Source organism: Myotis daubentonii, chromosome 3 (assembly GCF_963259705.1).
Source record: "Myotis daubentonii chromosome 3, mMyoDau2.1, whole genome shotgun sequence".
Lineage (NCBI taxonomy): Eukaryota > Metazoa > Chordata > Mammalia > Chiroptera > Vespertilionidae > Myotis > Myotis daubentonii.
This window is the reverse complement of record NC_081842.1, coordinates 100,039,085-100,066,184: the sequence shown is the minus strand read 5'-3', so window position 1 is coordinate 100,066,184 and position 27,100 is coordinate 100,039,085. Positions and strand designations below refer to the sequence as shown.

The 27,100-nt window shown below is 38.4% G+C and overlaps 1 protein-coding gene across 7 annotated transcripts in view; it reads left to right on the top strand.

The window, feature by feature from the left end:
• The window catches only part of ROBO2 (roundabout guidance receptor 2), a 690,593-nt gene that overhangs the window by 475,337 nt on the left and 188,156 nt on the right, over positions 1 to 27,100 (top strand). For all 7 annotated transcript variants that reach the window (XM_059688089.1, XM_059688088.1, XM_059688085.1 and 4 more), the window contains exons 3-4: positions 17,420 to 17,577; positions 20,529 to 20,649. In XM_059688089.1, coding sequence (XP_059544072.1) covers positions 17,420 to 17,577; positions 20,529 to 20,649 — 279 coding nt within the window. The remainder of the gene's footprint in view (positions 1 to 17,419; positions 17,578 to 20,528; positions 20,650 to 27,100) is intronic.

The window sequence follows — 27,100 nt, the reverse complement described above, 5'->3', positions numbered from 1 at the left end:
CCTGGCCAGTCTGGGTGAGGGGCTGAGGGTCGTTTTCAGGCTGGTGGATGACTGAAGCTCCCAATCTCTCCTTTTTTGCTTTTTTTTTTTCTTCTGGGATTTATTTACCTTCTATGGCTGTCACTGGAACTGAGAGCTGGCTTTAGCTCTGAGGCTCGGCTCCAGCTCTGAGACCTCGGCTGATGAAAGCAGGAATCTGGGCTTTGTTTAGCTTCTATAATTGAAACATAGTTGCTTAGAGTGCAAGCTCTGAGGCCCGCAGAGGCAGGCGGGAAACGTTGGCTTCCTCCTTCACTGGAGCAAGCAAGCCTCTTGTTCGCTTCAGCTGCCTGGCTGCCGGCCGCCATCTTGGTTGGCAGTTAATTTGCATATCACCCTGATTAGCCAATGGGAAGCGTGTTGGAGGTACGGTTAATTACCTTTTTCCCCAATTGACTCCTCCCCGGCCACTCACACCCCCCAGGACAAGCCCCACCACCCAGTGTTCCTGTCCATTGGTTATGCTAATATACTTGTATACAAGTCCTTTGTTTGATCTCTTACCCACATCACCCCCCCCTGACACACACACACACACACACACACACACACACACACACATACACACCCTCCCCTACCTTCCCTCTAAGGACAGAAGGTCTGGTCAGTGTTTCCTTGTCTCTGGATCTATATTTTTTTTCCATCAGTTTATGTTCATTATATCCCACATATGAGTGAAATCATGTGATATTTACCTATCTCTAACTGGTTTATTTTGCTTAGCATAATGCTTTCCAGGTCCATCCATGCTATTGAAAATGGTAAAAGTTCCTTCTTTTTTTATACCAGCATAGTATACCATTATGTAGATGTACCACAGCATTTTAATCCACTCATCTGCTGATGGGCACTTAGGCTGTTTCTAAAACTTAGCTGTTGTAAATTGTGCTGCTATGAACATAGGGGTGCATATATCCTTTCTTATTGGTGTTTCTGTTTTCTTGGGATATATTCCTAGAAGTGGAATCACTGGGTCAAATGGGAGTTCCATTTTAAAATGTTTGAGGAAACTCCATACAATTTCCCCAGTGGCTGCACCAGTCTGCATTCCCACCAGCAGAGCACGAGGGTTCCCTTTTCTCCACATCCTCTCCAGCACTTGTCATTTGTTGTTTTGTTGCTGATAGTCATTCTGACAGGAGTGAGATGATACCTCATTGTTGATTTGCATCTCTCAGATGATTAGTGCCTTTGAGCATGTTTTCATATGTCTCTGGGCCTTTTGTATGTCCTCTTTCAAAAGGGATCTATTCAGCTGTTCTCCACCTTCCGGACCTTTAAATACAGTTCCTCATGTTGTGACCCAACCATAAAATTATTTTCATTGCTACTTCATAACTGTAATGTTGCTACTGTTATGAATTTAAATGTAAATATCTGATATGCAGGATGGTCTTAGGCGACCCCTGTGAAAGGGTTGTTCGACCGCCAAAGGGGTCGCGACCCACAGGTTGAGAACCGCTGATTAGGTCCTTTGCCCATTTTTTGATTGGGTTGTTTATCTTCCTTTTGTTAAGTTGTATGAGTTCCCTATAAATTTTGGAGATTAAACCCTTATCAGATGTAGCATAGCCAAATATGTTCTCCCATGCAGTGGGCTTTCTTGTGGTCTTTTTTTTTTTTTTAAGAGTGTAGAATTGAATTTATTTATTTATTTATTTATTTATTTATTTATTTATTTATTTATTTATTTTATTGCTTAAAGTATTACAAAGAGTATTACATATGTCTCCTTTTTTTCCCCCCGCCCTTGACAATCCCCTGGCCTCCCCTACCCCCCAGTGTCTTATGTCCATTGGTTATGCTTATATGCATGCATACAAGTCCTTTGGTTGATCTCTTACCGCCCCCTCCCACCGGCCCCCCTACCCTCCCCGGCCTTCCTGCTGTAGTTTGACAGTCTTCTTGAGGCACCTCTGCCTCTGTATCTATTTTGTTCAAAAGTTTATAATGGTCTCTATTATCCATGAATGAGTGAGATCATGTGATATTTTTCCTTCATTGACTGGCTTATTTCACTCAGCATAATACTCTCCAGTTCCATCCATGCTGTTGCAAATGGTAAGAGTTCCTTCTTTTTTATAGCAGCATAGTATTCCATCATGTAGATGTACCACAGTTTTCTAATGCATTCATCTACAGATGGGCACTTAGGCTGTTTCCAGTTCTTAGCTATGGTGAATTGTGCTGCTATGAACATAGGGGTGTGTATATCCTTTGTGATTGGTGTTTCTGGTTTCTTGGGATATATTCCTAGAAGTGGGATCACAGGGTCAAATGGAGTTCCATTTTTAGTTTTATGAGGAAACTCCATACTGTTTTCCATAGTGGCTGCACCAGTCTGCATTCCCACCAGCAGTGCACAAGTGTTCCTTTTTCTCCACATCCTCTCCAGCACTTTTCGTTTGTTGATTTATTGATGATAGCCATTCTGACAGGTGTGAGATGGTACCTCATTGTTGTTTTGATTTGCATCTCTCGAATGACTAGCAACTTTGAGCATGTTTTCATATGTCTCTTGGCTTTCTGAATGTCCTCTTTTAAAAGGTGTCTATTTAGGTCCCTTCCCCATTTTTTGATTGGATTGTTTATCTTCCTTTTGTTGAGTTGTATGAGTTCCCTATAAATGTTGGAGGTTAAACCCTTATCAGTGATAGCATTGGCAAATATGTTCTCCCATGTAGTGGCCTTTCTTGTTGTCTTATTGATAGTTTCTTTTGCTGTGCAGAAGCTTTTTATTTTGATGTAGTCCCATTTGTTTATTGTCTCCTTGGTTTCCATTGCCTTCGGAACTATACCAAGTAAAGTTATTGCTATGAGATATGTCTGATATTTTGCTGCCTATGGAGTCTTCTAAGATATTATGGTTTCCTGTCTTATGTTTAAGTCCTTCTTCAATTTTGAGTTTATTTTTGTGTATGGTGTAACTTGGTGATCTATTTTCATTTTTTTGCATGTATCTGACTAATTTTCCCAACACCATTTATTGATGACACTGTCTCGACTCCATTGTATGCTCTTGCCTCTTTTGTCAAATATTAATTAAGTTTAATGTCTTGGGTCAATTTCTGGGTTCTCTGTTCTGTTCCATTGGTCTATATGTCTGTTCTTGTGCCAGGACCAGGCAGTTTTGAGAACAGTGGCTTTGTAATGTAACTTGATATCTGGTTTTGTGATCCCTCCAACTTTGTTCTTCTTCCTTAGGATTGCTGTGGCTATTCAGGATCTTTTTTTATTCCATATGAATTTTTGGAGTATTTGTTCTAGGTCTGTGAAATATGCTGTTGGTATTTTAATGGGGATTGCATTGAATCTGTACATTGCTTTGGGTAGTATGGACATTTTAATGATGTTGATTCTACCAATCCCTGAACATGGTATGTTCTTCCATTTGTTTATATCTTCCTCTATCTCTTTTTTCAATGTCCTGTAGTTTTCCAAGTACACGTCTTTTACCTCCTTAGTTAAATATACTCCTAGATATCTTGATTTTTTGTTGTTGTTGTTATATATATATATATATATAACCATTATGAATGAACAACCAGAATAACCAGAATGACCGGTCACTATGACAGGCACTGACCACCAGGGGACAGACACTCAATACAGGAGCTTCCCCGTGGTGGTCAGTGCGCTCCCACAGTGGGAGCGCCACTCACCTGACACATCCATCCCGGCAACCCACCAGCCTGGCGACAGCCACTCACTCCTTCAGTAGTCCTGTAGGTCCAATCTCTAGAGAACAGGCCAGGCACCGATGTGTCATCGGCAGGATCCCCACAGCACCACCAGCCTCCTGGGAGTTGGCATCAGGCACCATGGTCACTTCCCCTCCCTAGATGCTCCACAAGGAAGAAAGGATATAAAACTGGCCATGGGTGGCTCCTGACAACTGGCTCAAACATCAACAGGACAGATCCGGATCCCAGGCTGGCAAAGGCATCCCACTACCCAACCAGAGGACTAATTGCATCCTGGCCCCCACAATACCCCTGGGGACCCCACCCATGCACAAATTCGTGCACTGGGCCTCTAGTTGGTGTGTAAAAAAGCCATAGATTTCTAGATGTTAATTTTGTATACTGCTACATTGCCTAATCATTTATTAATTCTAGTAGTATTTTGATGGAGTCTTTAGGGTTTTCTATGTACAACATCATGTCATCTGTGAATAATGACAGTTTTACTTCTTATTTTCCAATTTGGATGTCTTTTATTTCTTCTTCTTGTCTGATCGCTATGGCTAGCACTTCCAGTACTATATCGAGCAGGGGTGGTGAAAATGGGCATCCCTGTCTTGTTCCTGTTCTTAGGGGAACTGGTTTCAGTTTTTGCCCATTGAGTATGATGATGGCTGTAGGTTTGTCATATAAAGCTTTTATTGTGTTGAAGTATGATCCCTCTCTTCCCAATCTGTTGAATGTTTTTATCAAGAAAGGGTGTTGGATTTTATCAAATGCTTTTTCTGCATCAATTGATATGACCATGATTTTTATCTCTCAGTTTGTTTATGTGGTGTATCACATTTATTGGTTTGTGGATAGTGTACCCACCTTGCATCTCTGGAATAAATCCCACTTGGTCATGGTGTATGATCTTTCTAATATATTGCTGGATCTGATTTGCTAGAGTTTTGTTGAGGATTTTAGCATCTATGTTCATCAGGGATATTGGTCTGTAGTTCTCTTTCTTTGTGGTGTCTTTATCTGGTTTTGGAATTAGAATAATGCTGGCTTCATAGAAAGAGGTTGGAAGTGTGCCTTCCTCTTGAAGTTTTTGAAATAGTCTGAGGAGGATAGGTTTTATTTCTTCATTGAATGTTTGGTAGAACTCCCCTGTATAGCCATCTGGACCAGGGCATTTGTTTGCTGGAACTGCTTCAATTTCATCAGTAGTTTTCAGTCTATTCAGATTTTTTTATTCTTCCTGATTGAACTTTGGAAGCTTGTATTTTTCTAAGAATATGTCCATTTCATTTAGGTTGTCCAGTTTTTTGGAATAGAGTTGTTCATAGTATTCTTTTACAGTCCCTTGTATTTCTGTGGGTTCTGTCGTTACTTCATCTTTTTCATCTCTGATTTTGTTTATTTGGGTCTCCTGTCTTTGTTTCTTGGTGAGTGTGGCTAGAGGTTCATCAATCTTGTTTATCCTTTCAAAGAACCAGCTCTTGGCTTTATTGATCTTTTGTAATTTTGGGGGGTCTCTATGTCATTTATTTCCACTCTGATCTTTATTATTTCCTGCCGGGAGCCAGTCCATGCTTGCTGTTTCAAGGGACCTGGCATATATGGCATACGGTTCTTAATATGTTTGCTTACCTTCTTGGCGCTGTGTTTTAACCAAGGTCACCTCTCCGAGAAAGGTTGAATCCCCAGGTAGGGATTTTCCCCTGAAGTTAGGGAGGGAATAAAACCCCTCAACTAAGTGCCAGGCGGGTAATTAATCCCTTTAACTATGAACAATCATGCTTAAACTACATAATCTTTTCTCCCTGTAATGGAGATAAGAAATGCCCTAACCTTTGTAATAGAGATTGATAGGATTGAATCAACTGGTATAAATACAGTTGTAACAAGACAGAAACACTCAGAACTTAGAACAGAATCAAGAAGACAGAACCTACACGGAGCCTAGAGACAGAAGAACTTCGCTGGAGAGAGCATGCCGGAGGATCCTGGAGAGGGACTGGCCTCAGAGCCTAGAGACAGAGCCTAGCGGGAGAACATGGCAAGGGATCCTGGACTGAACCTGACTACAGAGATTGGCAGGAGAACCTGACTGGAACCTGGACACTGAACCTGACTGGAGAGCCTGGACAGAACCTGGCTGGAGAACCTAGCGAGGGAACATGACTACAGAACCTCGCTGGAAATCCGAAGCAGAACCTCTCTGGAGATCCAGACCAGAACTTGGCTAGAGATCCTGGCTAGGCTGCTGATCAACTGAACGCTGTCTCCGTGTCCTTCCTTCTTCGCCGACTCCGTCCACACCTTTGGGGACCCCTGGACCTGCTGGGGTTGGACCCCGGCAATTTCCGTCCTTCTATTTATTCTGGGCTTTTCTTGTTGCTCTCTTTCGAATTCTTTAAGGTGTAGGGTTAGATAATTTATTACCATTTTTTTTTTTTAGGTAGGCCTGTAGAGCTATGAACCTCCCTCTCAGGACTGCTTTCACTGTGTCCCATAGATTTTGGATTGTAGTATTTCATTGTCATTTGTTATTTTTTCTTTGATCTCTTTGGTAACCCTATAATTGTTTAATAGCATGCTATTTAGCCTCCAAGTGTTTGATTTTTTTTCATTGTTTTTATTGTAGATTTCTATAGATTGCTTTGGGTAGTATGGATTTTGTGATCTTTGGGTAGTATGGACTTTATGCCATTTTCATCTGGGAAGGTGCTTGATATTATTTCTATCTTTTTGAATTTGAAGAGGCTTTGCCTGTGTCCCAATATGTGGTCTATCTTTGAAAATGTCCCATGTGCACTGGAGAAGAATGTATAATCTGTAGCTTTAGGGTGAACTGTTTTAAAGATGTCAATTAATTCCATCTGATCTGGTGAGTTTTTTAGGATTGATGTTTCTTTGCTGATTTGTTTAGAAGATCTATCCAGTTGTGTCAACGGGGTATTAAAGTCCCCTACTATGATTGTGTTGCTCTCAATATTTCCCTTAATATCTTCCAGAGTTTTGTGGGGTTTTTTTTGTTTTTTTTTTTAATGTATTTGGGTGCTCCTATATTGGGTGCATATATGTTTATCAGAGTCATATCCTCTTGTTGAATTGCTCCCTTTAGTTTTATGAAGTGGACCTCCTTATCTCTTATTATGGTCTTCACTTTGAGGTCTAATTTGTCAGATATAAGTATTGCTACTCCAACTTTTTTTTCATTTTCATTCACCTAAAAAAAATTTTTTTTCAATTTCTTCACTATCAGTCTGTGTGAGTCCTTTGTTCTGAGGTGGGTCGCCTGTAGACAACAGATATATGGGTCATGTTTTCTTATCCATTCAGCCTACCCTATGTCTTATAACTGGAGCATTTAAGCCATTTACTTTTAAGATTATTATTGATAGGTACTTGTTTGTCGCCATTTTTATTCCTTATGCCTGTGTTCCTTCTCCCCTTCCTATTTCTTCTTTTCTACAGCAGTCCCTTTAGCATTTCTTGTATTGCTTGTTTGGTCATATTAAACTCCCTTAGCCCTTTTTTGTCTGTGAAGCTTCTGATTTCACCTTCAGTTTTGAATGACAGCCTTGCTGGGTATAGTATTCTTGGATTCAGTCCCTTGCTTTGCATCGTTTTGTATATTTCATTCCATTCCCTTCTGTCCTGATGTGTTTCTGTTGAGAAATCAGTTGATAGTCTAATGGGAAATCCCTTATAAGTAACTTTCTGTCTCTCTCTGGGAGCCTTTAAGATTCTTACTTTGTCATTGGTGTTTGCCAATTTAATTATGATGCGTCTTGATGTGGATCTTTTTGCATTCATCTTCTTTGGGACTCTGTGTGCTTCTTAGACTTGTGTGAATTTTTTCTTTGCAATATCAGGAAAGTTTTCTATGATTATTTCTCCAAACTGTTTTTCTATTCCTTGCTCTGTTTCCTGTCTTTCTGGCACCCTTATTATGTGGATGTTGTTTTGTTTTGTGTTGTCCCAAAGCTCCCTTAGGCTCTCCTGCTTTTTAAGGTTGTTGTTTTCGTTTGTTTGTTTGTTTTTGTTTTCCAGTTGCTGCTTTGCTTGGGTATTTTTTCCTACCTTGTCTTCTAGCTCACTGATGCAGTCATCAGCTTCTTTTAGTCTACTGTTAATATTTTCCATTGTGTTCTTTATTGAAGATATGTCATTCTTCATTTCCTCCTGGTTCTTCTTCATTTCCTCTTAATTCTTACAGATGTTGTTGAATCGGACTTCCATCCTTTTCAGCGTCCTTATGATCATTGCTCTGAATCATTTTTCTGAAAAATTGCTTGCCTCCATTTTCTTTGCTTCCTTTTATGGTGATCCCTCCTTTTCTTTCATTAGGTGTGTGTTATTTGACTCCCCATTTTTGCTGTTCCTCTGTGGTTTTTTCTATATATTAGATCAAACTTCTACATCACCCAGATTTTTTTGAGATTGTGTTACAGAGTAGATGTTTTGTGGAACCCAATGTTGCAATCTCTCAGGTCTTCTGGACTGGGTATTCTTGGGATGCCCCTTCCTTGGGATATTTGAATTCTCTTGGTGTAGTTGGGTCTTGATTGTTATTATCCTGTTTTTGGATGGAGTCTCTTCTCAGGGTGTCTGCTACTAATGTGGCTCACTCTCTACCACATTTACCAAAAAGCACAAAAATACAACTCAACAAACCCAACACAGAAGGAACAAAACATGAACGTATTCACAACACCAATAACCCCAATAAAAATTACCACCAGAGCAAAGAGCATTAGGAGAGAGAAAAGAGAGCAAAAATGATGGTGAGAAAAGAAAAAAAAGTAAAAGAGAAAAAAAAAGAAGAAAAAAGAAGGGGAAAAATATACATATATGTGGAGACAACTCCACAAAACAAATAAATAAAAAAATGCAAACAACAAATATCCAGGAAAAAGGGGGGAACAGAATCTGTGTAGTCAGAACCTATGTCCAGTAGGTAAGGTAAAGGAATTGAATGAATAGGGGAATGGCCACAGTTAAATATAGAGGAAGTAGAAAGATAATGACCGGGTAAGAATAAAAGTAAAAGAAAAAAAAATCAATAAATTAAAAGCCAAAAAAAGAAAAAATATATTTTTTCCTTTAATCTACCTATCTATATAGTCATCTGTTTTTGTAAAAGGAGAACAGTTGAGAGAGCAGATAGGCTTGAGTTTAGTGAATGAAACTAATTAAGCAATTAGGAGAACAGAGTAAGAGAGAAGAGAAAAAACAAAAGCATAAAACACTGGCTAGCAAAGAAAGAGAAAAGAGAAGAGTGCATGGACATGGAGCAGGGGAAGGGAACTTAAATATATGAGAAAACCAACAGAGACTACAATAATAATAATGCATCAATAAAGCAGATAAAGATCAATTTTTTACAAGGAGTAAAAAGAAAGGAGAGAGAAAAACTAAAGTAGGAACAGGAGAAGAGAAACAGGATGAAAAAAGGGAGAAGTGAGGAAGAAAAGGGTTGCAAAAAAGAAAAAAAAATAACATAAAGTAAAATAATGATTAAAAAAATAAAAATAGAATGAAGAAAAATAATCCAAAAAATGAAATATTAAAAAAATAAACATTTTTTTGTTTGTTTCTTAAATAAAAGATAAAAAAAAGTGAAGTGTCATTCGCTTCAACCGAGTTTTATTGTCCCATGGTGGCTGGCTTAAGACCCCTCTCTAGTGTTCTGTCTGCCACTTCTCAGTTTCCTGTTAGGTAGTCAGCACTGTGTTTAAGTTACCAGAGATTCACCGCTCCTCTGTGTCTGTCTCCACAACCTTGGTTGCAGGCAGGCGGGACCAATCTGCCAGCTTTGTCTGCCTACTTTCAGTTGTATTTGCAGAAGCATCTATTTCTGACATGGGCTTTAGGTGGGGGTGTTGCTGTATTAATTTCCGGGACCAAACAGCCCCTCAACCTAGTCCCTGAGGGCTCCCTGAGGCTATTCAGATTCTTCGTTTCCTCTGCAAAGCTCGATGCCGGGTGTAATTGCCCATGGATACTGGGACGGGCTGGCTCTTCAGGAGAAAAATGGCTGTGCAGGTTTGGAGGGTCCAGAATGTCCCAGTGCCAGATTCCTGGTCACCTCTCCCAGACCCGCTCCTCTCCACAGCCTCTCCACAACCTCACAAAACTGCACCTCCACTAGCATTGCAGCCTCGCTGAGTGTTTCTAATTGAAAGGCCTATGAACTGGGTTTAGCAAGTAAAAGTAAGGAAAATGTAAAGGCAGAACAGCCGTGCCACTGAACTTTTCTCTCCCCCTGGTACTGTGTGGCTAGGGCAGTTCTTCAGGCTGCCTTTCTGGGTGCAGCCTCTCATGGCTCTGGACTTAGGTCTAGATTCCCCAGGTGCCAGCAGCCCTGTGGACCCCCTTCCACAGCTGTTACGTGTGTCCCCACTGGATGCGGACTTGGTGCAGCACAGGTTCCTTCCGACCCTTTCGTTCTGGTAGTCAGGCATCTCTCTCTCCAGCCCAGATGCCTGATCCTGCTGTTCTCCAGGTGTCCTCTGTCCTTTCTGGCCACAGATTGTCTCACCAGCTGTGTCTAATTCGCCAATCCTGGGTGGATGTTATTCGATGTAGTTGTTTCTTCTATCTGCTCCGTGAGAAGGTGCAGGACACGTCCGCCTATTGGCCACCATTTTGTCTCATTAGGCTATACATTTTAAATAGCCCTTTGCAAGCATGTGTATCTTATAATTCATAAACCTATCTCTCAGAAACCTATTAATTATGCATTCTCTTCTCATGGTTATTGCTAATTTCTTTTAATAAATTAAAATGGATAAGTCTGAGTAATGCTTTACCTTGCCTTTATTTATTGACATAAGAAACTTCTGAGAAGTACTGATTTAGAACAAAAGACTTGATTAGAAGACATGAAAGAATGTGGGACTGTGAGGGAGCAGGAATTAAAGATGTGAGCTCTAAAGGCATAATTACACATAAAGCTTGTTGAGGGCACTGATTAGTTACCTATCATTGTATAACCAATTACCATAAACCTAGGGGTCTAAAACAACATACATTTATTCTCTCACTGTCTGTGGTCAGGAACGCAGATACAAGTTAGCTTGGTCCTCTGCTGTGGGATCTCTCATAAAACGGCAATAACGGTGCGGGTTAGGGCTGTGGTGGTCTCAGGTAAAGGCCCAGCTGGGGAGTTCCTGCTCCCAAGCATGCATATGTGATTGTTGTCAAGATTTGGTTTTTGAGGGCGACTGAGGGCTTCACTTCCTTGCTTGCTGTTGACTGGAAGTTTCCTTCAGATCATTGTCAAATATGTCTTCAATGAGCATCTTATGTGAGCAGAGGAAGCACATGTGTGGAAGGACACAGAGACAGACAGACAGATAGAGAGAGACAAATAGATGAAAGTTGCAATTTTTATAAGTTGATATTGGAAGTGACCTTTCATCACTTTGTAATATTCTCTTCATTAAAGGCAAGTCCCCAGTTCCAGCCCACAGTAAAAGGAGGGAATTATGCAGGGAGGGGGGAACCATTGAGGGGCATTGTCAAAAAAGATAGCCCTGGCAACATCATGTTACTCTTGTTTGATATTCCTTAACCATTTTATGACAGTGCCAAGCACATTGTAGTGTCCAATATGTGTCTGCAGGATTGAATTAGTTATAAATCTTTAGGCCATAAACATGAAGTATATTTTATCAAATATACTTTAGTCATTAAGAAATTACTGATCTTCCAGAATAACTACCTAAGTCACAGTGCATGTCAATGTAAAAAGAATTTCATCTAATCCAGGTTATGAATAGCTGAGTGAACTCTCATTTACTATTTTTAGCTCATATACAGAAATAAATATCCAGGTTCTAGCCAATTAGACTTTTTTTTCCCATGGAGATATGAGCTCTTGTATTCTAAACTTAGCTCTGCAAGCAAATACTATATCAGTAGTATACCTAGTATATATTTTACCTCTTTTTTTTTTAAATCCTCACCCAAGGATATTTTCCCCCATTGATTTCAGGGAGTGTAAGTGGAAAAAGTAGAAAGGAGAGAGAGAGAGAGAGAGAGAGAGAGAGAGAGAGAGAGAGAGAGAGAGAGAGAGAAGAGAGAGAGAGGTGTGAAAGACAAACATCAATTTGCTGCCTCCTGCATGCACCCCAAACAGGGCCAGAGATTAAACCTGCAACCCAGGTACATGACCTGACTAGAACTCAAACTGCTGACCTTTCAGTGCATGGGGAAGATGTTCTAGCTCACTGAACCACTCCTGCCAGGCATTTTTTTTTAAACTATAACTTACTGATACCCTCCCAGCTATTAATCATATTGTTTTTCAGTCCATCAGGTTTATTCTTCTTCACCTTATTCGAAAACCTGTTTGGAACTTTAGGTAATACCTATACCACTGTATGCTCTTGCATTAGCTTACTTGTCAAGCCATATTAAAAATGAAACCATAGCCTGGCCAGCATGTCTCAATGGTTGAACAAAGAGCCAGGAGGTCATTGTTCGACTCTCAGTTGGGGCGCATGCCTGTTTTACAGGCTAGATCCCCCGTAGGGGGCATGCAGAAGACAGCTGATCAATTATTTTCTCTCATCATTGATGTTTCTATCTCTCTCTCCCTTTCCAGTACTCTCTCTGAAATCAATTTAAAAAAAAAATTAAAAGCAAAAAAAAAAAAAAAAGAAAAAGAAACTATAGGCAGCAATATCTCAAACATCTCTCCTAACAATATGTTTATGGATACATCTCCTAGGGCAAAGGGAACTAAGGATAAAATAAACAAATGGGACTACATTAAAATAAAAAGCTTCTGCACAGCAAAAGAAACTATCAACAAAATGAAAAGGGAGCCCACTGCATGGGAGAACATATTTGATACATCTGACAAAGGTTTAGTATCCAAAATATATAAGGAACTTATACAACCTAACGAAAGGAAGACAAACAATCCAATTAAAAAATGGTCAAAGGACATAAATAGGCACTTCTCCAAAGCTGACATACAGAAGGTCAAGAAATATATGAAAAAAGGTTCAAAGTCACTGATCATCAGAGAGATGCAAATTAAAATGACCATGATGTATCACCTCACACCTGTTGGAATGGCTACCATCAACAGATCAACAAATGACAAGTGCTGGCGAAGATGTGGAGAAAAAATGAACCCTAGTACACTGCTGGTGGGAATGCAAACTGGTGCAGCCATTATGGAAAACACTATGGTGTTTCCTCAAAATATTAAATCTGAAACTGACATTTGACCCAGTCATCCCACTTCTAAGAATATATCCTAAGAAACCCGAAACACCAATCAGAAAGAATGTATGTACCCTTATGTTCATAGCAACACAATTTACAGTAGCTAAGATCTGGAAAGAGCCCAAGTGCCCATCAGTAGATGAGTGGATAAAAAGCTGTGGTACATGTATACCATGGAATACTATGCAGCAGTAAAAAAGAAGGCTCTCTTACTCTTTAAGACAGCATGGAAGGACCTGAAGCATATTATGCTAAGCAAAATAAGCCAGTCAGAGAAAGACAAGTATTGCATGATATTACTAGTATATGGAATCCAATGAACAAAATAAACTGATGAACAAAATATATTCAAAGATATAAAAGCATGGAATAAACTGTAGAATTTCAGAGGGGAGGTAGGGGAGGGTGGGTGGGAAGAGATCAACCAGCGAACTTGTATTCATATATGCATAACCTAAGGACGCAACCAATAGGGTGGTGAAGTCTTGGGGTGTGGAAAGGGGTTAGAAGAGGTCAGTGAGGAAAAAGGGGAAACATATGAAATACTTTAAATAGTAAAGATTTTTTAAAATGTAGCTTTCAGTTCTTTCTATAATAAGAGCTTAAAGAGAAAAAAAATAAACATAATTTAGACTTGCTCCTGACATTTACAATTAGTTCCTTTCATCCATATAATCCTTTACTATAGAGAACACCTTCTATTTCTTATCACTTGCAACTAACTAAGCACAGGGCAAAATCCAGGACAAAAATGAATAATTAACTCAAAATTTGAAAACAATAAATATTATTTCATTTTACTTTGCTTACATTTATGAATGGATATACAAACCTCAGAAACATATAAACAAATATCAGAACACATATGTTCTTCATGAAAATTTGAGGAGAGTAAAAATGACTTTACTTTTTCCTAAGAGCAAGTTCTCTGTTTGCTATGACAGACCCTGCTGAAAAGGATGTTTTCTCTTCAATGTTTTATTTGCAAGAAAGAGAGAAGTAACATTGTATTATCCCAAAGATTTAGAGTAAAAAAATGATATCAGTAAGCAAAAATGAATTAACTGAGTACTATGCAAACCCCAAAGAGCATTTTACAAGCGGGTACAGCACCAATTATCTTATTATCTCACCCTACTCTCTGGGTGAATAGTCTAAAAGCCTAAAATTACAGTTGATATTTGATTTCTTGGCTTCATTTGCAAAATGGAGTCGTTTTCTTTTTTTGTGAATGCCATAAACACATGTTATATTGTTTAAGAGGAACAGACTTTATTTTGTTATGGTATTTTTCTCTTTTTGTCCCCCAGGTCAAAGGACCTTTTTTTTCTTAATTAGTTTTGTTGCAAATTGATGTAGCACACCCTGTTTCTGAATGATTTGCTATGGTCCTAAGTACCATTTGAGTAGAAGCTTTTTGGCATGTCATTTGTTAAGAGACCAGTTCTGGAGAAGGTCCTTCAACTGACCAGATGTGTCATATTGAAACAGATTGAGGGCCTGCCAAAACACCACTTGCTGCCAGCACTGTATATTGTAGGGGTGCTCACCACCCTGTTACCATATTTTTGCACGTCTTAACATTGCATAAATAGGCAGCTGTTCTGTATTTAGAATATAAATGAGTCAACAGCATGCTCTCCCTGGAGGATTTACCTGGAAGAGGGAACCACAAACCTCTTCTCATCCCCCTGCCAGAATGTCACATTGAAATGCACACTTCTCAGCTCATTCAAAAGCAAATCCTTAAGCAAATAAATCACACCTTCCCTGCCAGTGAGACAAGAGAACCTTGGTAAAATGGAACACATTTCCTTAGCAGTGAAAGCTGCAAATTAATCAGCTTATAAACTGAGAGCGAGCCATTTGTGCTGAACACTTTCTTACTGCCCCTTCAATAGAAGACAAGGTTCTCTAATCTCCTAGAGAGTCCTGACTTCATTAAGATGGAAAACCCTGCTAAAGGAGGTTTTGCAAGAGACAAGAAAAGCCCTAAAGTCACTCAGTTGTCTCTCTGCAGTTATTCTCAGGACAGGGGATTTCTATTTATTTGGAGAGTGACAATGAGCCTGGATACATGGACCAAGCAAGAAGCAGAGTGATGCCCAGCTGGACTTGCTCAGTGCTTAAGCACTGACCTATGAATAGGGAGGTCATAGTTCAATTCTGGTCAGAGCACATGCTTGAGTTGTAGGCTCCATCTCCAGTAAGGGCCATGAAGGAAGCAGCAGATCAATGATTCTCTCTCATCATTGATGTTTTTTTCTCTGTCTCTCTCTCTCTCTCTCCCTTCCTCTCTGAAATCATATATATATACTAGTGGCCCGTTGCACGAAGATTTGTGCAATAGACCTTCTTTCCCCTGGCTGCCGGGCACTGGTTTTCTCTGGCACCCAGGACCCAGGCCTTTGGTCCAGCCACAGCAGCAAGGCTTGGCTTCTCTACACAAGCTGCTCCCAGTCCCTCCTTTTTTTCCCCAGCTTCTCCAGCGGAGGCCAGGGCTGGCTGGAAGCCTGGGTCACCCCCTGTGACCCAGGCCCCCAGACACTCCTTGAATGAAGCCCAGGGCCGGGCCGGTGGGAAGCTTGGCTTCCTCCGTCACCAGGAGCAACCCAAGCCTCCTGCTCATTCCAGCTCCGTGGCCGCCACCATCTCCAGTCATCTTCAGCCTTCACTCTGCACCTTCATATGCAAATTAACAACCATCTTTGTTGGGTTAATTTGGATAGCCGCTCTGATTGGCTGTTGGGTGTAGCGGAGTGGTGGAGTGATGATTAATTTGCATGTTTCCCTTTTATTAGTGTAGATATATATAGCAAATTGCTGAAGTGGGCCTCATTACAGGACACCAAAGCTGGTTGGTCTAATCCACATTTACAGCAGGTGATTTACATAACAGGCTAGCACAAGGTGACTAATTTTTATTTCAAATAGCTTGGCCAATATATAAGTATACAAATACATGTGCATACCTATATGCATGTGTGTGTATAATATATATATATATATATATATATATATATATATATATATATATATATACATATACATATATATATGATCTATACTAATAAAAGGGAACTAAGCTAATGAGACCGGACATCTTACGGATGTCCTTCGAGACAAAGCTGAAGCTGTCTCAGGTAAGCTGCAGATGGCGGCTGCTGCTGCAAGGGCTGGACTGAGGCTCAGGCAGCCACAGCGGCTGGCAGTGGCAGCAGCAGCGGCGTGATGGGGGTGTCACCTTTCCCTGATCAGCCTGGTCACCTCCCACAGAGGAGCTGTCAGTAAGACATGCCCTGAGGCTCCCAGATTGTGAGAGGGGGCAGGCCAGGCTGAGGGACTGCCCCCCCAGTGCACACATTTTCATGCACTGGGCCTCTAGTATACACATAAACACACATCTATATTTGTGTGAGTATATGTATTTGTTTTATCCATAGGCACACTTAGGAAGCACACTTGTCAGTGTTGGAATATCAAAGAATAAAATGTCAAGGAAGTTAGGGAAAAGAGAGGCAGTTGAGGTATGTGGTATATTAACTGTTATCAACTATTTTTGTGAATGTTTGCCCTTATTTGCTAAATAAACTCAGCATCCTGCAATCTGATAGGAGCAAGTTATTTCTCCAGGCGTTTCAGGTTGCCAGCAGAAGGAAAGTGCGCAAGGATAGATAGGTGACATTTGGAGAGCCAGGCATGCCAGATTTTCAGAGGTTACAGCGGAGGTCCAACCTGCTGTTCTCCTAATGAACGCAGGGAAATTCAGGCTGGCAAAACTGCTATAAGGGATGTCTCTGCTCCGAATGCCACGCTGCCCAGATGTCGCTCGGCAGGTGGAGATGCAGAGAGAATGAAAACGTAGCCCTGTGTGTGGGTGCTAGTGTGTTGCAAGGGTGAACAATGAGTCTATCTTCTGAAGTGTAATGAAAACAATGTGGATCATGTCCATATTCATGTCAGGAGAAAGGCCTTTCTCAAAGCTTTCTCACTCACTTCCCCTCCCAGACAGATATGCCTTCATGTTCACAGACCATGTGCACACAACTTGTTCAAGGTTCTAAGTATAATTTGACCATTTATTTTAATATATGCATATACACATATGTATGTGTGCTTTTAAAATAGAAGATAGGATCATACTACATAAAGTCTTGTACTCTGAGTTTATTATAAATAGTGTAAGTATTTATGAACTATATCGTGAACATTTCTCACCCTATTTTCCTTAGACTTACCTTATTTTTAAGTCAGATTTTATAGCAAAGGTGCATTGTCACAGTTATTCATTTTCCTGTTGATGAACACTTAGGTTGACTCTAGGTTTTGTTAGTTGGGCATGGTTAAGTAGTCACCCTGGCAACTTTTTTAGGACCAAGTAAATGAGTCTTTAAGTTACCTTTGTAAGAGATGTGACTGTCATTGAACTTTCTTTCACTACAATTGTTTTCCTTCAGTGTTACGAGATGACTTCCGGCAAAATCCCACAGATGTTGTGGTGGCAGCTGGAGAGCCTGCCATCCTGGAGTGCCAGCCCCCCCGAGGCCACCCTGAACCCACCATCTACTGGAAGAAAGACAAAGTTCGAATTGATGACAAGGAAGAAAGAATAAGTGTGAGTGAAATTAAAATGAATGCCTAGAGAAACTGCATCTCAAGTCTTAAAATTGATATATTTTATTTTATTCTGTGAATAAAATTGTTGAACTGCATTTGAATACTAACTACCTTTTTCACTGTATTTAAACGGCTGAAAAAGGGAAACCAAAAACAATAACTTTGGAATAATGTTTCAAAGACAAAAATTATATAAATCAAGTGTACATAATAGATCCAGAGACATAGAAGCATGTAACAGACTGTGGAACCTCAGAGGGAAGGCTTGGGAGGGTAGGTGGGTGGGTAGGAAGAGATCAACCAAAGAACTTGTATGTATATATGCATAACCCATGGTTACTGACAATAGGCTGGTAAAGTCTTGGGGGGGTGGGGCTAGAAGGGTCAATGGGGGGGAAAAGGGGATATATGTAATACTTTCAACAATAAAGATTAAAAATAAAGAAATAAATATGAACAAAACAGTAAAAAATAGAATTGCACCAACTTGAATATGTAAATAGATATTTGCAGCTCAATATTTCAGCCTCTGCTCTTTTTAAGATCTTCAAATGCATCCGTTGCTCATGCAGCATGTGATTGTTAAAGTATAAATGATGGCCATAAACCATATTAATTAGGGTATTTCTTTTCGCATTATTTCAAAAATTATAAAATGAAATAATTTGAGGTGATAAATATTTCAAGCACTTTTCCATTTTTTCCAATTTAATGATATTTATAACTAAACTTTCATACATGAATTCACTTAAAAGTTTAGTGATATAAAGTAAAATCAAAATAAAAATGACTGACTGGTTCTGCAGTTTAGCCCTTGTAGAAAAAAAATATATTTTTAAGGGAAACTAGTGATTGGTTTATGAATATTCAAAATAAAACACCCAGAAAATGGCAAAGTGGTAGATAAATAGCGTACAATTACTTTATTTTTTCAGAGGGTCTACTCAAGATTTGTATATTAATTGTGTAAAAACCAGTCTACTGAAATAATAGATAATACCTCAACCTTCTGACATTATTTTTAGTATAATTTTTGAGAATTATACTGAGTATAATAATTGAGAATGGATATTTTAAAAATAATATCTCATTTAACTGAAAAAAAAAGTTCCATTTCTATCAAAAGTCCCTGTAGTCTGGGTGTCTATTATCTTTAAAAATATCTAATAAATTCTTCTTTTCTTATGTGTACATTGTGTTTACATTATAAACAGAACTGGATAGGCCATGTAGAAGATCATAACATGTGTTTATGTTATTCTGGCTTGAACTCTGAGGATCTACATTGCCCTGGAGAACTGGTTTGCTAATGGTCTCTGCTAGGGTACCAAGTTATGAAAATGTGCTCCTGGTGATGGAATAAAATCAATGTTCAAGGGTTTCTAGCTCATGTTTGTGTCATTTAGCTTTAGCTTTGTAACAAACCACCTCAAAAGCAGTAGCTTATAGTAACCATTTTATTTAGACTATGATTCTGCGGGTAAACTGATAGCTTTTCCCTCTGGCCCAGCGTAGTTGATGTTTGCTAGGCTTCCTCATGCTTCTGTGGCTTGTTTAAAGATGTGTTGACAGCTGGATGATCTGGAATAACACACACTTCTGGCAATTGACGGACTCTCAGCTGGGCATCTTCATCCTCTCATGGCTTCTAATTGTGCATCAGGCTAACTCAGGCTGGTCCCCACGGTAGTCCCAGGGTTTCAGCTGCAGCAAGAGAAGGCAAGTCGCAATGTCCAAGCACTTCCCTCTGGTGAAAAATTGCTTTAGTTCCATTGATTGAATCAGGTCATATTGCCAAATGCAGCTTCAAGGGGAGAAGAAATTGCCTCCATCACCATTTTTATAACTTAGACTTCATTACGCTCTACTGTATATAATTGAAAACATGTTGAAAGTCTTCCCAGGTAAAAAGAAAACAAAGTAGGAAATTCCTTTCTATGACATGACAGGTTTTATAGCCAGAAATATCTCTAATGAGAACATACCTATATTAGTGTTGTTTGCCTATGAATTTAAAAATCAACAAAGGAAAAGGCCATGTTCTTATCTCATATCTCTTTAAAACCACTCAGTCATTGTCAAGTGAAGATTGTTGGATTAGGGAAATACCAAAAAGAAAAAAGAAAAAAATCCCCAAAATTGGAAAAGAAACTATGAGTTAATGATACACTTACTGAAAACCTAATTCTCCTTTAGCATCCTCTTTAACAAACACACATTTAAACAAGATTACATATGTTTATTCAGTCAACAAATGCTTCTGACTTAGGACATCTAAAGAAAAGCTGTTTAAAAACAATGATTTGTAACAACCCATAGTCATCATTCCAAAATCTTTAATTGTTTTTATCCATACCACTCTATTCTTCAAAAATTATCACATAATTAAAATTAAGATGAGACAAAGATAATACATACAATTTAAAAGTAAGCTCCAGGAAGGCAGGCATTTTTATATTTGGATTATTACTGAATCCCAAGTGCCTAGAAAACTGCCCAGCCTGTGGAGTTAGGTATTCCATAAACACTTGTGGAATCCCTCTGAGTCCATTGGATTTATTTTATTATCCAAAGCAAATATCTAGTGCTCCTTTCTGATGACAAATGTCAATAGCAGTTCACCCAACCAAATCACAGACTGAAGACCAAACATCGGAATTGGACGGAGGCAGTCACAATTCACAAAAGAGGACTAGGCAGGAGTTGAAGACTGCCTTAAAGAAGCATTCTATGGAAAGGGAATTAGGAGCTTATTTTGCAGGAGAATTTAAGAGGAAAAAAGGGCACACGCAGATGTCAAAATAGTGGGAGAGTTCTGAGTGCTAGTTCCAGAGCTATTTCCTTTAGGAAAAACAAATGTGCTTAATTATTCAAAATTATTTATTAGTGACTTTTCCTTTCCATTCTTTCTCCCTCTTTTTTTTCTTCCTTGTTTAAAAAAAATTACAGATCCGTGGTGGAAAACTGATGATCTCCAATACCAGGAAAAGTGATGCAGGGATGTATACCTGTGTTGGCACCAATATGGTGGGAGAAAGAGACAGTGATCCAGCAGAGCTGACTGTTTTTGGTAAACCTCTCTTTTAATTACAACTTGCTATTTGTATCATTTTTCCCTTTTTTTAAGTGTTTTTTATTAATACTAAACACCAGGCCATATAGAGATAGTTTTTATGGCTTATGGTAAGCAGTGACAGGCTGGAATTGTCCACTTTTTTTTTTCTGTCTCCAAGATGAAATCTTTGATGGGAAGGAAAAGAAGACATTTGAAATGTTAATCCACCTACTCTATTCACATATTTATACAGGCTTGCCTTTCATCATTATAGAAATAATTGTTCTTTTTCAAAATCTATTTGAGATATTATATCCTAAAGTTTATCACTTATTCTACTATGATGCATTTAACAAGTATCTATTATGTGCAAGACAAAGGGTGTTTTTCTTTTAAGTTAGAGATTGTAATACAAAGATGTTTCACTTTTTTCCTACTTTAAAAATTTCAAATTGAGGTATTTGGAATTTTAGCTGATTATTGAAAGACTAGCTGGCCATATATATGCACACAATCAAAATTAGAAAGAAAAAAATCTATTTTGTTATATTTATGTTTCTTCAACTTTAAGCACCAAAGTACTCTTTAGCTGAAGTTTTAATTAGTCAGTTAAAACCTGATAGATATGTATCACAGAAATAGTGGAGAAAACATTAAGAAGGAGAAAGTTGTGGGTAATAAAGATGGCCAAGTAAACAAAAGTAAGAGATATACTACAGGGCAGCTGTGGAATATTGTAAGAGAAAATGATGGAAAACTGGGGAAAACAAGGATTCTAAAGATACTAGGAAATGAAACATTCCTTTAGAAGACAACAAAATCCCATTCAAATCTCTGTACGGAGATATATGTTATGAATATACACACTCACAAATGCACACAAGCACGCGCATATGTATATGCACACATGTACTTAAGCATATTTATGTGTATGAATATCTATATCTTAATAAAAATTCACTATTGCAAATATATGTGATTTTATTTTCAACATACAAGAGATAATTGTGATTTTTAAAGTACTTTTTGTGTGCCAGTAACAGAGACTCCTGGTTCTATGCACAATATGATAAGGTTTTTTGTTTGTTTGTTTTTTGGCCATTATTCCAGAACACCCCTGAGGGTAGCAACAGAATCCCAAATAAGTCCCGAAAGAAACTGCTTTTTAGTTTGGGAAGTGCCACCCCATGGTGTAAAGGAGCACCATAATGCAAAAACAGACCATGTTACGATTGCAATTCCATTTTTAGCGTGAGGGTGTGCTTTATGAATATGCACCAGAGTGCAAGCCCCTCTCTTCAATCACTCTGAGTACAAGTAATCTCTGGTAATACTCCTTGCAGATACTAAGCAGCTTGAAGTCCCAAATGACAAAACCAGGAGAAATCTCATCATCCATGAAAGGAATTGAAGAGTAAAATAAAATTATTCAAAGTATGCATGTAAATTGCTATCCTGAGAAGCACAGACAAGCATCAGTTTTTCATTAAATTTCATGCAGTCACCTATGAGTCCCAAAACGTGTTCCACTCTGTAATGGATAAAATACAGTTTTTCTGGCAATATATAAAATTAGTGGTCACTAAACATGAGCATTGAAAACCTACAAGAAACACTCATGCTATTTTTCCATAACTACCCAGCGTTGGTTCACAAAAATGTTGCATTACAGCAGTATTTACTGCCTTCAGAAGGAATTTGAAAGTGTTTAATCTCATTACCTGAGCAATTAGACTTACCAAACTGTGATTGTGTTATAAAATATTTACCTAAAGATGTGATGAGAAGTACAGGAGATCCCTAAACATGTCAGGAGTTACAGGGTAACTTCTAAATTATTTTTAAAATAGCTATAAAGCAAAGAGATTGAATTTGTCTAGAGGCAGTTCCTTTGGAAGAATTGATTTAGGAAGCTGAGAAACATTTATCTGATGGTGTAAACTAGTCAGAACTGACCTAAGGGACTACAAGTACAATATTAAGTTCTGGGGAAAAACTAAAATTCCATTATTGATAAGAAAACAACATCCAAACCAAGAAATAAAAGATAAAAACAGTAGTGATGGTCTAACCAAGGATGTGACAAGTACTGCCTGAGATTCCCCAATTCTTAGAGAAAATAAAATAACTAGTGTGCTCTGTATAAGGAGGCCTTCTTTATTTTACTCTGGTGCTTTTTCATCCAGGACAGGTTTACTTTTAAACCTCTTTATAGTTCATCATTGTTAGAATTATCATCTCTGACCTAAGTTTAGAAAAGCAAAACTGGTTACATTCTCTCCCTCCTCTCTCAATTTTATTTCCATGTATTAGAAATTCTTCTTTTTAAAAAATCTGGCTATTGTCCTGGCTGGTGTTCTCAGTGGTTAGAGCATTGACCTGGTCCAGGGCATGTACCTGGGTTGCAGGTTTGATCCCAGGCCCAGTCGGGGTGCATGAGGGAAACATTCAATCGATGTGTCTCTCACATCAATGTTTCTTTCTTTCTTCCTCTCTTTCTCCCTTCCATTCTCTCTCCTTAAAAAGAAAAAAAAGTCAATGGAACAAATATTCTCAGGGGAGGATTAGCAAGAACAACCAAAAATCTGGCTACTATAACCACTGTATTATAGGAAGTTTTTAAATGTCCTTTGCAACCCCATATTTACTTTAAGATGCGTAGTACAGAAAAAGTAACTGATAATATTTAATTGTTCCAAAATATGATTCACTTATAAATGGCAATAAAAAACAATGAAAAGAATAAAGGGACTTTGCCAATATAATACCCATCTGCAAGTATTTTGATTCTCTATTAAATGGTCTTGGACTTAGACCTTTTGTATCTTGAAAATTGCAACTAATATTTTAAAGATCTACACTTTAGACAAAGATATGATCAATGTAATGTAATGTTCAATATGTTACTATTCCATACTCCACAAATCATTTACTCTGTTTGTTCTTCTTTAATGTAAAATAGCATCCTATTTAAGTAGGAAGTACCAAGTCTAAAAATTATAAATAGGCATCATAGTGTAAATGCTAAAATTGATGGGAGGGTTTAGATATATTTTTTACAAAGAACACTCCCCCCAGGTCTGGTGTGGCTCTGTTGGTTGGACCATCATTTCGTACACCAAAAGGTGGTGGGTTCAATTTCTGGTCAGGGCACATACTTAGGTTGTGGGTTCCATCCCCCATAAGGGTACCTACAGGAGGCAGGAGATCTCTCTCTCTCTCTCTCTCTCTCTCTCTCTCTCTCTCTCCATCTAAAATGAATTTAAAAAAATAGAATACTACTTAGAAATCTAGCAATTTATATATGTCAATTAAATTCCCAAGATCCTGACCCCGCCAGTGTGGCTCAGTGGTTGAGCATCGACCCATGAATAAGGAGGTCATGGTTCATTTCCCCAGTCAGGGCACATGCTTGAGGTGCAGGCTCAATCCCCAGTAGGGGGAGTGCAGGAGGCCTTTGATGGATGATTCTCTGTCATCATTGATGCTTCTATCTCTCTATCCCTATCTGCAATCAATTGAAAAACACACAAAAACATAAATTCGCAAGATCCTGAAGACAGAGAAACTAGAGTTAAATTATATAATTAAGTTTAAAACAATGGTTAGGTTTGGGATATCTGTTATCCAAAATTTAACCGGTATTAAAAACAACCAAAATTTGTTTCCAAATGATTTTTAAATGTTTATCAAAATAATACATGAAAAAATATTTTATATGTCACATTTCTAGTAGACCCAAAAGTATTATAAACTAATAGTGAAATAAAGAAAAATTTTGCCCCACCTTACTTTCCAACACACACACACACACACACACACACACACACACGCGCGCGCGCACGCGCGCCTCATCTTTAAACATTCTTGCAAGCCTCATCTTTAAACATTTCTTCTGGGATTTATTTCCTTACTTCTAAATATGTATTTATTCCACGACTGTACACATCATTTTAATTTCCTATTTTGGAAGATGATGATTTTCCCCACTTCTATCCCTTGCCCCACCGTCTCTCCTCCACTTTCCCTTCTGTTGGTCCTTCCAGTATAATGACTTCAGAAACATTGGTTATATTAATATTCAGTATTTGAATTATTATAACCATGAAAATATAGACTGTGGGCTGTGTTATGTTATGATGGCATTGTTTTTCTGGTGCAATATTTGTTCTCTGAATTAGTAATAATTTTTCTTTTACTTATGTTTGTCTACATCTATCATGAATTATTTTTGCAATTTCTAACAGAATGTTTAAATTCCTCCAAATTTTTATTTAGGTATGAAGTCCACCCCGGCTACAGCCTTCCCGGAGGCTTCAGGCTGCTGGCCCAATCCGAATGGGCTGCGTGCTCCCTAGGCCTCTCCACAAACGTCGTCCTGTCCTCATATCTCTCTTCCCTTTGCAGTGATAATGGATGCCCATCTTTCTGCATCCTGTGTGTTTTTCTTGGGTAACTTCTATATTCAGAAATGTTTCTCTTTCTCTCTACATAACTTGAGCCTAGAGCTCATTCCAGACCAAATGCCTTTATTCCATCCAAAATTTAATTGTTACTTTGGCTGCTGAGAGAATTATAGTTTAAAAACAGATATTTTTACTCATTACATTAAAGTGCATCTCCAATATTATTCAGCTTCCGCTGCTGCTATGGAGAGGACTACTGTGCTTCTGATCCCCTGTTTCCAGTGTTCCTTTTTTTCTTTTAGTACTGTCTTTTTACCCCAGCGTTCTAAAATGCTTCAATACTGTGCCTTGCTCTGGCACTTTTTTAATTTTAGTGGATAGACACCTGGTAAGCAATCTCAATCACAAAACTCTTTATCCAAATAACTCAAGGTAATATCCTATCCATTTTTCTATTCCATTTCTCTGTCAAATATGTATTTACTAATTAGATGATAAACCTTCTAGGCCTTTCTTTCCTCTAATTCTTTCCTATTTATGTCATCTTGTTCTTGTTTCATGGATGATTTAACCTCTCTTATTTCTCAGGATTTTAAAAACACGATTTTTTAAAAATAAAATTTACTTGTGATGCTTTCCTGCTTTTATTTCTTCTGGGTTTCTTCTCCCTGCCCCACCCTGCATTGTTCAATCTTTCACACTGGAGTCTTTCTTCAAATATCAAGTTATCTACTGTTCATTTGTATTTCATTGCTGTTCACTAAGAACACTTAGGAATTTTTTCAACTGATGACTATCAAGGTAGGATGATCATATTGGGAACTAGCCAAATTATTGGGGCTAAGGACACAGGTTTGGGCTGGTAGTGTTGATTTTCAATTATTGGATGAGAAATAATAGTTGATGGCCTAAGTATAGTTGAGCTACCCAGAGATATATCTATGAGGGGAGATATCTTACAGCCAACCCTTAGGAAATATCTAAGTTTTATTAATAAACTATGGCCTTCATTTAAGAATTCTAAACATAGGCTATTAAAACCCAGGTGATTGTTAGGAACACTATAGTTTAAACAAATAGTGTTTACTTGCAACTTTAAAACAGCAAAATATTTTCTATCTAGTCACTTATTTAACAAATATCTCATGAGCACCTACTATGTGTCAAGCCCTGTTGCAGTGTGATGAGATAAATAGACATGTATGTACTCTGCTGTCAGTGGACTTCTCATATCATGTTATCAGCAATAACATAAAACTTTGCCTATAAAACAAGCTGAGAGAAGCATATTTTTTTTCTCTTGAGAACATTTACTTATGTTTACTTTTACTTCATAGGATGATTTATCTTATAAAAAGAAAATTATTGGCAAGAAAATAAATTACTGCAGCCAGGACTTAGTTAATCACATTCAGATAGACTGATAATTATCATTCAGTCTATTCTAGAAGGGCTCATAATTTCACACTAAATAGCTCTCATAACACATGTTCTTTTATATATGCCCAGTTAAATAAAAGGAGACATATTTGGGCAGACCATCTGACTTCCCAAGTTACTAGACATTGCAGAGTGGCAGTTCCTTCTGGGTCAGCTGAAGTTAAAACAAGGTTTACAAGCAGTGGCCAGTTCTAATGTATTTTTATTGCATATCATTGGTCTTATAGGACTTAAAGGACTCTACCTATGTCATTACTTCCATAATACTACTTTATAATGATGAGCAAAGTTTATTTTAAAATTGTGAAGGTTATTCTAGTACAGTAGTCACAGCACTGACATTGACAATTTTACAGCCATATCCAATGACTGAATATGCATAAAAGAGAAATCTGTCCACTGAGCACTTAATTTTTTCATTGTAGCATGTAAGTAAGAAACTTAAGAGATTATGCGACCACATTTTAGATTCATAGTATTGTGTATTATATTGAATACTAGAGGCCCGGTCCATGAAATCTGTGCACTGGAGGGAGGTTGTCCCTCAGCTCAGCCTGCACCCTCTCCAATCTGGGACCCCTCAGGGGATGTCCGGCAGTCAGACATCCCTCTCACAATCT